At 44.1% G+C, this 12042-nt stretch overlaps 1 protein-coding gene across 4 annotated transcripts in view; it reads right to left on the reverse strand.

Moving 5' to 3' along the window:
- The window catches only part of TUBGCP2 (tubulin gamma complex component 2), a 704444-nt gene that overhangs the window by 357993 nt on the left and 334409 nt on the right, over positions 1-12042 (reverse strand). For all 4 annotated transcript variants that reach the window (XM_069611057.1, XM_069611056.1, XM_069611059.1 and 1 more), the window contains one exon: positions 7002-7182. In XM_069611057.1, coding sequence (XP_069467158.1) covers positions 7002-7182 — 181 coding nt within the window. The remainder of the gene's footprint in view (positions 1-7001; positions 7183-12042) is intronic.

Genomic DNA, 12042 nt, shown 5'->3' on the forward strand with positions numbered 1-12042 from the left:
ATAGCTACGATGGGAGTAGTCTCTACCATCAAATAATAAAGAAAACACAGTCTTAGTTAGTCTTTGTCAAATCAAAATGGCCTATACTAACAAAACCCAATGCCTGCCCTATCTCTTATACCAAAAGTGTGTAATGGGGAATGTGTATGCAAAGGAATGTCAGTGTTATAACATAAATGATCAAGGTGGCCGAGTCAGCTCTCCTCCCACGCTGGAAAGCACAGAGTAAGGCAGCCCCCGTAAACAGGACGACACCCTCTGGCTCAGATTATTAAAAAAAGGCAGTTCAAAACGTGGGTCGAGGGACGCTTGGCCTTCCATGTTAAAGTCACTTATTCTAGTTTTCTAAAAGTTCTTTTACAGTTCAACAAAATTTCATGTAGTTCTCCCTCCGTCGGGCTCGGACCTCTCAAGGCAGCAACAGTTCACGCGGGTCTCTCTCAGCCGGCCTCAGACCTCACAATCATAGCACTTGCAGGGGTTCTCTTCCCCAAGCTTCATTCACAATCGTTAGGGGTTCCCTTCCCCTACCTTATTTCATGTTTCCGGTCTCCCTCAATCGTGCTCAGACCTTTCACCAATGTCGAAAACTTTAGAATGTGCAAGGCTTTTACCATAGACCGCAGTAGGACCACTTCGACTTTCACTTCAGCTCTCCCTTATGTTATTTGCCCCAGTGTCTCTTGGTCTTGGTATTTCCATACCACAACTAGAAAGGAATCTTCCTCTTAAAGCAATCATCTTTAAACGTCCCCTTTCGTCAGGTTAATATTGACCATTGCGCATTTCAGAGTTCATTCAATTTGCCGCCTTATAACAAGACATCAAACATTTGGCTGAGACTTTCGAGTGGGCTATTTCCTTTTGCCGGACCACTCCGCTACTCTGCATCACTGGCTTCACAGTTATCGGTAACTTAAAACTTCACTACTGGTTTGCTTTCTTTCGCGTCTCATCAGCATGCGCGCATCCTTCAATTGTGAGATACACTGTTGAGGCTTCAAACTTTCCTTGACCCAAACCGGTCTTTCATGACTTACGTTAACTCACCGGTTGAGTGCATTCCTTTCCTGTCTATGCGGCTTTGATTCACGAGTCAAGGCTGATACCACAGGCTTGGCCTCGCCTACCCAACTCTGTCGTTCACCCGGGAGGGTCGCTGGCGTCCTTGAAACACAATACAGGTTTCTTCTTGACGGGGATTTGGCTTTCTCCACGTATCCTTCACGGTTTCCTGGAGGAAACAACACCTGCAGGGATCTTCAGGGTTTCCCTACCCTTCGCTCTGGTTCCTCGATCAGTCCTGCTCCAGTGGGTTCGCCTTTGCCCTGAAGATCTGCTCCTTCCCGTGTCTCACCTTACTCAGAGCATGTCTCTGTTCCGCTTTTTATCCATGTGGGGCGAGCTAAAGGGTATCAGATGTATGTGATGAAGGTCAAGTGCCTGACTTTGCCTGACCTGATTAACGGGACATGTCCAATGAGATATGTAAGACTTAGCCTCTTAGGAAGGGGGTGGGACAGAGTGGGAACATTGGGGAATCCTTCAATATAGGATGGGGTATGGGCACGGGAAAGTGGGAGATACCGCATCTCACAATCGGTTGCCTCACCCCCACTCCCGGAAGATCCCCAACCCAGGTAATCCTCCTGCACTGGTCAACCCCCAGAGTCTGGATCCAAAGGCGATGGCTGTGCCCTGGACACCTGAGAGAGAGATCCCTGGGGACTAGTAAGCTAGACACCCTTTGGTTTCTCACACACCCCTGCGATTAACAGCATGATCTATTTGTACCTCAATAACAGCACTGCAGTGCATGTGGGTTTTCCTGATTATATTCAGACACAGCCACAATTGATTAAAAGTGTAGCCGCACACTTAATCACCCTGGCACAGTATGTCTGTCTGAGGGGACCTGGCAAGTTATATCGTAATTTGCTGTTGCTGAGTTGTCCTGCTCGGACTCCATTTTACTGCGATTCTTGTGCAGAGAGGTTGGTCACGCTGCAAAGTTAATGCTGTAAAGGAAGAAATGTTGATGGAATCCTGGGAAAATGTTATGTAGGATGGTTGAGGAATGCCAAGCGCCGTCTGGTAATAAAGCATGCCGCTAGTCGACGGATTTACTCATACACTGTGCAATTTTGATATGAAAGGTCTACAGTGCCTAGCATCTTTTTTTAACCTAAAGAGCTGACTTTGCCGAATAACATGTTAACACTATTTCCCTGTACTATAGGTCATATCCCAGAGGGTTTAAATCAGACTTGGTGTCTTAGTACTACTTAGTACTAATAAATTATTCTGGAGGACACCTACGTCCACTATTTCAGGGAAGATCTCTGGGCATGACTGACAGTGAGTTAAAATTCCAACACAAACCCCTTTTTCTCACTTACCTATTTAATCCCCGGGGTCTCGGTCATAACAAGAGACGACAGAGGATTGTTATGCCAAAAGCCCTAGACTGTAGCTCTGTCATGTGCCTCTAGTTATAGCTTTTCCTGTATTGGAGCACTGTCCTTTTCCCTAGTGAGTCTTAATCTAAGTCTTCACTGGGGATGCAGCTCTATGTTCTACACCCCGAGAGACCTGAAGCCCCTCAGACTGTGGTGCGCCAAAGCCACCACGGTTGCTGGCAGGAAGTACTGAGTAGAAACTCAATACCACAGCTAAACCCGAATTTCCTTTTGTGTAAAGGGAAATCGATGGGACCCATTGATGCAGTGGGGACCCCCACAGTGCATGGACGAGGGGGGGGGGGGGTCCTGCCGCCCTATGTCCGGGGGGGGGGGGGGAAACACCTCATCCCTTACTGTGGCTTAAGTCAGGGACGGACTGGGCTGTGACTGACTGCAGTGGGAGCTAGCTGGCGTGTGGGAAGGGGGTGATCCACCTCTGGGTCCTCTGCACATGTCAGATAGGAACAATGGTTCGAGTCCGAGTGGATTGTGGGAGCAAGAATCCTGGAGTGAAGACTGAGCATAGAGTCCAGCGGTCCGACATTGGACAGGAGACTGGTAAGAAAGCCTTTTTGAAATGTGCATGTGTGTATTATGTGTGCGTGTCGGATGTGTATCTATGGATATATGTGTGCGTGCATGTGTATGCACGTATTTATAGGAGTGTGCAGAATGCAATGTGAATGCTGACCAGTGGGTGAATGGGTAGGAATGAGATGGTGTGCGTGCAAAGCACCAAAGGGACACGGGGCACTGGAGCACTGTTGATATTTTCTCAAAGTGAAATGGCATGTTTTACTGGCATTTATGGGCAAAGCCAACTTGATGCTTACCTATGTGGCCAGACTGGCATTTTGGTGCATCCAGTCTAGCCATTTCCTATTGTGGCATGCCATTTTGTACTTCGCATCTATGATAAAGCAAGCATGATAAGTGCTATTGCGTGTCTAGACTGGCCTAGGTTTGTGCTGCCAGTTTGGACAGGTTTTCTTATTGTGGCATGCATTAGGAATGGCAAAGCCAAAAGGTGTATGATCTTACGTGGAGGTACTGACATATTGGCAGCACCAGCTTCGACATATTTTCTTATAGTATTATTACTGGCATCATGAGCAAAGCAAACATGAGTATGTTCTCATATGGGAACACTGGCATATATTGGGGCAGCCAACATGAAAATTAATGGGAAAAGGCAGCAATAACATGCATTTTTATATTGGAGTATATTGTGTGGAAAGGTGTCATGAAAATGCTCCGTTGATCTGTTGGTGGCTTGCATCTACTGGATTTTTTTGTGAGTTACCCTACAAAACAGCTTCAAACTGTGTGGCTTTTAACCCAATTTATCACACAAAGTGCACTGTATAATGCACCATTTCAACCCATTATTGAAAACATTTTCTCGAGGTGAGAACCCTCTCAAAACCTTTTTCGTTGGTTCGGGGTCCCTAGCTACAGCTCTTGCATATTTGCGGCAAATATTTCCACCATTGTAATTAAAAAAATACAACAGCTGCCACTGGTGCCAGGGACTAGGTAAAAGATTTAAGATTTTATTTAAAAAAAAAAAACATTCTTACAACTCGTGCACCATATATTGCCTTGGTGACTGACAGGACTCCAAGAATGCTTTCACTGATGTGACGGGGTGACCCACCACAAATAACCACACTGACTCTGGTAGTAAGTCCAATGGTGTCTATTTGGGACTTTACAAACACTTTGGGCCAAGGGTTCTCGGTTTCAACAACGCTGGTCATATCAAGAACCTCAAACACAAGAACACATGTTTCAAGAGCATACCCGCGTCGGTAAACAACTTAGCTATTTTCAATCTACCCTCGCAAATTTTCATTAAAGATGAATTGGCAGACCTCGGCCTTGGACTTACTTTTGTTCCCACACAGACACCGAGTAAGATCCAACTAGTCACAGAAGTTAAACCATTCTTCTGAAAATTAGACAAAAAATGTTTTGCCTGAACGTGATCTAGAAAGGAATACAGACGTGACAGAAATGCGACCCATTGCGACATTTACCCCTAAAACGTCTGATCTTCGTTATAACCTTCGAAAAGATTGTGATGTCAGAAGTGGTGGAAATCATTAACTCTAGAATTAGATCCTACAAACCCAACTTGACACGTTCTGAATTTGAAGCGATTTACGCTCTGCAGAATGACTGCGCTATTGTTAATAAGCCTGCTGGTAAGGGCAGTGGCATTGTAATCAGGGATGCTGATAAATATGACGCAGACATAATGATATCACTATCAGGGCACTAATCTAGACTTCTGAGCAATCCAATTAATGATATAAAACAAACTATCAAGAATCTTTCTAACTCGGCACTTCAAGGTATTCTATCAAGAAAAGAATTTGGGTTTATTAACTCATCGGATGGATGGACGCGGATGTTTTATGTACTGCCAAAAGAATAAATAAGAATGCAACTAATACCCTGGGCTACCTAATAGGGACGGGTTCTGGGTAATTTTGGAACCCCAATATGGAGATTTCTTCATTAAACCATTAGTGACAAGTATAAAGACTTACCTTATGGATACACGGGACGTTATGCATATAGTGGAAGGTGTCTCATGTCGACATTGTGTCCTTATAGACAAACATACCCCAAGATAGGGCCATTGATCTATTTAGACCAGTCCTAGATAATCGATCTGCTCTTCAATGTCCACAGGGACTTTATAATGAATTGTGCCACATTAGTCGTGAAGAATAGTTCCTTGAAGTTTAAGCAGGACTACTATAATCGAACAAATGGCAGCGCAACAGGTTGTTCTTTCACTCGAAACTTGTTTTTGTCTGCTTTTCAAGAAACATATATTCTCAAGGGTAAATCCATTTGAAATATATATTTTGTTGATTTGAATGAGTTTGTTATGGGTAAATAACTCGGACCCCAATTTGAAATTCATGTCACTCTAGCCCACAGAAAATACTTTTCTTGGATTTGATTATCTTTAAAAAAAGAAAGCTTTTAGAAATAGGTGCATTCCATAAAATAACTGACAGAAACACCACACTGCTCTTTACACGTCATCATCCGAAAGCACTTCTGCTGAATTTGCCATCATATGGGATGTTCCTATGAATCCGTACGAATTGTACACAAAAGTGATTTCAACATTCAAGCTGATAATCTACAAGCCAGAATATTAAGTAGGGGCTATGCATTAAAACTCATGCAAAGCAGAAAGAGTACATGATATACAAATTGTGATATTTTGTTACAGGCTAAAAAGAATGCTGACCAACGTGTGACCACATTTTGTAAATTTAGCACTGACAAAGGGGAACATTTAAAAAAAATGGTTATCTTTTACGGGCGTTGGATTCCACATTTCAGAAGCCCTTGTTTGCTTTTAGAAAGCACAAGAGTTTGCAACAAAACTGGTGAGAGCATCACGTGCCACAATGAAGCAGCCACTGACTATTTAATCAATGTGGGAAGCCCCATTTTAAAGGCCATGTTCCATGTGAAAACTGTACAGCGTGTACATTCTGGAAGTACGCACACCACAAGTACAAGAAAATACTTAATGTATATAGTCATGTGTCCTTGTAATTTCATGTATGCAGGTAAAACAACATGTTTAGTAAATGTTTGAATTAGCGAACATCATTGTAAAATTTACACACATACTTTACATGCTTCACAAGCTTTTTTAGAGAATGGATGATACAGATGACTGGGTCTGATTTGCAATTGAAAGAAATGAAGCTGGCCCTACAGAATCTCTTCTGAATAGACTGAGCTATAAAGAACAATTGTGTGTATATATATGCGTAAATCCATAGAACAAAAACTGAACCAGTTGGAGGACTGGAATTGTATTACATAATCTCCTCTTTGGTTTCATTACACGAGAAGTGCGCACTTTGATGTGTTTACAGTTGGTTCTGAACATCCAAAAGCTGCCCCACCTCCCGTCCGTCAGTTAACCATTGGGTATTCAACACTCTCCCTTTTCCTAGAGAAATGCCAACCCCTTCCAAAATGTTGTTTGCCAATTCTCAATCTTCCTTTAGCACTACTACACCATAACTTTAACTAGTGTACAGAGTATTTATTGCACCTTGCTTCAGCAGTGAATCTTCTATAGAACCCTGCCCCAGATACCATGGTTAGAATATTTCTGTTGTAATGAGGGTGGCCCAAGGGGCAGAGGCAGCTTTCGGATGTTCAGAACCAAGTGTAAACTCATCAAAGTGCACACTTCTTGTGTAATAACTCTGGAAAAGTACAGAGAGGAGTGATGGTATTGGTGTATGAGAGATGTTCCAGCAATGCAGTTAACAGGTTCAGCTACTGCAGTAATACAAGCACACCAAAGCTGGGATACATCCTATGCAGTTGGAATATGGTTAAGCAGAGAAATAGGCTTTGCTGCTAGAGAAATAACAGCAGCGATCCTAAGAGAAGAAGGGGAAGCTTATATATAGTTACGTGCTAGGCTGCAACGATTTAGGGGATCCTGAGAAATCAAGGATCTCAGTGTTCGGTGGTTGCACATACCTCAGGCGTGCCACCAGCTCCTTTTCCTCCATAAGGAAGTCTAGTAGCAGTTTGCTGGCATAGCTGTAGGCCTGCTCAATCTGTTCCACATATGCCCGTTCCTTCAGGGTGTAGAGAATCTCTTTAGCCACAGGGCATGGAACATCCCTGCCACATTCACGGACAACATTCAGGTATTTCCCTACAAAATATACAAGAGCGCACTTTTGTTACTCTGATCACAAACAAGAATGGAAAAGGGTAGTAACTGGGTACAATGAGACTCCCAAAAAATAAACAAATAGCATTATTAGTTTATAGAAGCTGAAAAGACAACTACAGCATTTAATGAGAACACAGTACAAATGCAGAAAGATAGCAAGACAAACGGGTATACATTAAAAGTCATATTGTGCACAGAATGAAAGAATTAATCTAAGATGAGAAAACAAACTTGCAGGGAGTTGAGTCTCACAGATCTTCCCCCAAAGTTTTGTCTGTGTAATGCTGAAGTGCGCATTGTCTTGCACAGAGAAAGGCACACTGTACATTGTGCGACATGTAAATGCAGGCTCTGTGCTTAAGGGAATTCTTCAAACTCTTCCGAGATAGTGCCTCTAGCAACGTTAAATGTGTAATCGAGGACCTTTTGCAGTCTAGAAGGATAAATGTGATGCAAAATTACCTCTGTAATTTACAGGAGACCAGACATCTGCTTGAAGCTAAATGTGCTGTGTGTAAGTAGATGTGTGCTGCACTGTGCAAAAAGGGAGCATGCTCTTGGCCAGAAGCATGCCTTTCGGGAGGCATGACCCACCCCCCCCCCAGTTACAAGATAAAAATGGGCAAGCTCTTCCCTATACTTTTCTTTGACATGTGTTGCCAATGCTGCATTTATTTTAAAGGTCATTTCCAAATGTATCATCTGCAAAGTCATAGGTCATTGGAGACTGTTCCAATGCTGCCAGCGGCAGATATGAAAGTAAGTGGCAGATATTAAAATAAAAGCAAGAGGCTGACCCGAACTGCCCGGCTAATTTTCACTCTGTGTGTCTCCTTGCACACTACTCTAAAGTGCTTGAAAGGGTTGTGTTCAACCGTCTTACCAATTTCATAGACATCCCAACTGCAAGCAGGTTTTTGCTCCCGTCACTCCACAGAAACTGCTTTCATGAGTGTGTCCTACTTCATCACCTCTGCTAAACACTTCAACCTATCCTCTATCCTAATTCTGCTTGACTTGTCTGCTGCCTATGACGCATTTGATCACTCCGATCTCCTTAATACTCTTTCTTCTTGGGCCAGCAAGCCATTGCCTTGATTGAATCCTACCTCAGCAATTCTCTGTCTCCTGGAGCAACAACACCCCTCAACTCACTCCTCTAACTATTGGTGTTCCACAAGGCTCTGTCTTGGGTCTGCTCCTCTTTACACATCTGCTCTCCTCCTTTTCATGCACAACACCCAAATCGTCTTCTCTTTTCCTGAACTCTCCTCTGATCTCTCTGGAACAGCTGTCCACCTCTACCTCCTAAATATTATGAAAATCAGCGCCTCCTTCCTTTCAACACCGCCAAGCATCTCTTAACCACTCTTGTCTTCTCTAAACTGGATTAATGTGACAGCATCCTCTTTGGTCTTCCAAACTATGCTTTCTGTCCTCACGACAAGGTCATTAACTTCACTACCAGGACTCTTTGAACTACCTCACGTCACACCTACATCCTCGTACCCTCACCAGACTGGATGGCTGATGCAAAACAGGGCCAGATTTAAATGCCTTCTCATGGTTTACATATCTATCCACTGTAAGGGAGGCATGGTATCACAAGTATGACACTGACACAAGAGCTACAAGTTTCAAAACCTTTATTAAATTCTTGGGGTTTGGAAAAACTCCTATTTTGCCGTATAGCTACAATGGGATTCGTCTCTACCATCAAATAATAAAGAGAACAGTCCAAGTCAATCTATGTCAAATCAAAATGGCCTATCCTAAAACAAAACGAATGCCTGCCCTATCTCTTATACAAAAAGTGTGTAAAGGGGAATGTGTATGCAAAGGAAAGTCTGTGTTATACCAAAGGATCAAGATGGCTGAGTCAAGTCAGCTCTCCTCCCCACGTTGGACAGCACGGAGTAAGGTGTCCCCCGTAATCAGGATTACTCACGCTGGTTCAGTTTATCAAAACAAAAGGCAGTTCAAAACGTGGGTCGAGGCCTGCTTGGCCTTCCATGTTAAAGTCACTTATTTTCAAATCACCAAAAATTCATGTAGTTCTCCCTCTGTTGGGCTCGGACCTCTCAAGGCATCAACAGTTCACGTAGATCTCCCTCAGCCCGACTCGGACCTCACAATCACAGCACTTGCAGGGGTTGCCTCCCCCAAGCTTCATTCACATTCGTCAGGGTCCTTTCCCCTAACTTATTTCATATTCCAGGTCTCCCTCAGTTGGGCTCTGACCTTTCACTGATGTCGAAGACTTTCGAGTGTGCAAGGTTTTTTTTCCACAGACCTTCGCAGGACTACTTCGACTTTCACTTCAGCTCTCCCTTATGTAATTTGCCCCAGTGTCTCTTGGTCTTGGTAGTTCCATTACACAATCAGAAGAGTTCAAAGAAATCTTTCTCTTAAAGCATTCACCTTTTAACTTCCCCTTTCGTCTGGGTTAATCTTGACCATTGTGCATTTCAGAGTTCATTCACTTTGTCTCTTTATAACAAAACATCAAACATTTCGTGGAGACTTTCGAGAGCACTATTTCCTTTCACCGGACCACTCCGCTACTCTGCATCACTGGCTTCACAGTTATCAGTAACTTTAAAGTTCACTACTGGTTTGCTTTCTTATGCGTCTCATCAGCATGCGCGCAACCTTCAATTATGAGATACACTGTTGCAGCTTCAATCTTTCCTCGACACAAACCGGCCTTTCATGTCTTTCGCTAACTCGCTGGTTGTGTGCATTCCTTTCTTTTCTCTTCGGCTTTGATTCACGATTCAAGGTTGATAGCACAGGCTTTGCCTTGCCTCCCCCACTCTGCTGTTCACCCAGGAGGGTCGATGGCATCCTTCAAACACAACACAGGCTTCTTCTTGTCTGGGATGTGGCTTTCTCTGCGTATCCCTCCCGGTTTTCAGGAGGCAACAACATCCTGCAGGGATCTTCAGCGTTTCCCTACCCGTTGCTCTGGTCCCTCAATCGGTCGTCCTGCTCCAGTGGGTTCGCCTTCACCCCGGACGATCTACTCATTCTCGTGTCTCACCTTGCTCAGAGTGTGCCTCCATGTGCTGCCTTTTATCCATGTGGGGGGGAGCTAATGGGTATCAGATGTATGTGATTACGGTCAAGTGCCTGACTTTGCCTGAGCCTATTAACAGGACCTGCTCAATGGGATATGCAAGTGTTAGCCTCTTTACTCTCAGTCCTCCTCTTCCTCGGCCCAGTGTTTGTGTAGAAAAGGGGGAGGGGGGTTTAAACATTGGATAATCCTATAAAATAGGATGGGGTATGGGCACAGGAAAGGGGGGGGATACCGCGTATCAACATCGGTTGTCTCACCCCCACTCCCAGAAGATCCCCCACCCAGGTGATCCTCCCGCACTGGTCCACCCCCAGGGTCTGGATCCAAAGGCGATGGCCACATGACAGAGATCCCTGGGGACGAACAAGTGCTTTGATTTTTTTACACCACTTTAAGGCACAACTGTATCTACCCTCCTCTATCCAACTCTACAAGACTTCTCATAATCTCCACTCTACCTCCACGACTACACTTGTGGCTCCTCGTCCTCCATGTGCTTCCTCTCGCTTCCGCTCTTTCTCTCTTCTTGCTCAACTTGCATGGAATTCTCTTCCCCCGGACATCCAAGAACAGTCCACACGGATTTGTTCAAAACCAAACTAAAAGGCTACCTCCTCACCATTGAGTTACCCTCTTAACATACCTGTCATCCGCCTGCTAGCTATTATTTTTCCCTCGCCTCTAACCTGCACCCGTCCCGCGCTTCCTCTGCCTCCACTCTAGCACTTCAACCATCATGGTCACATCCCGAGCACAGCTGGCTGTACCGCCTACCTCTACTTAATGTCCAGTGTTGGTTGTCCTTAATTATGTCCACTAATGTATTGTCCCCGGTGACTGCTCCATTTACTCCCCTCCACAACCTGGTCAGAATGTCCTTAAAACTCACCCCATTGTAAGAAGCTCACTGCTTCCCGTCAAAATCTGATTTCTTATCGATTGTATGTTATTTTGTGATCAAAAGAGCATTGATTCCCCTGTATATAAATAAATAAATAGTCATCCACTACTTTAATATTGGCCACTACTGCATAAACCTATCTCTCACAGAAGCACAAAATACAGTTTTTCACTAATAAGAAACAACCTCATCAGTATAAACAATAGGTTTTCATTAGAGCATTCATTTATAGAGTGCCTCATACCACCCAGAGGTAGATGAGGCAACATGAGAAACCATGTCCAACTAAAAATTCATTTTTACAGACATGGTCCATCATAACTGATGCACCTGGAGAAACACTTCCATCATCCATCCTCAACTACTGCAGCAACCCAGCCATGCCATTACTTTTAAACAAGTGGCTTTCTTCAACTCTTGTATCCATGTTCACCTCCTTCTCAATCCTAGATACCTAGACTCCATAGCTTGTGCAGAATGGACGGGAATCTCAAAGATGTGAGTACTGTCTTGAGGAAGGGCAGACCCTTTGGGTGGATGCTTCACACAAAGGACCTTTGACTCAAACATTAAGGGTGAGTTCCACACTGTGGAGAACAGTATTACTCACTGTGTGCAAGTTTCAGACCTCAGAGGACACTCACTAATTGGGTGCGAATGTCGCATTTCACAATCTTGTTCACTGGGTTGATGTTTTACACTCAGATCACAGTCCGATTCACTGGATGCAAGTCTCACTTCTTGGAGCAGTTTCATTTATTACATGTGAAACACACTTCTGGGAGACCTGTCGACCACTGGGTGTGAGAATTTTCTGCGAGCAGTCATTCCATTGGGTTTAAATGTCACGTGTGGT

The sequence above is a fragment of the Ambystoma mexicanum genome, chromosome 8, assembly GCF_040938575.1.
Source record: "Ambystoma mexicanum isolate Mex_15411 chromosome 8, UKY_AmexF1_1, whole genome shotgun sequence".
Taxonomy (NCBI): domain Eukaryota; kingdom Metazoa; phylum Chordata; class Amphibia; order Caudata; family Ambystomatidae; genus Ambystoma; species Ambystoma mexicanum.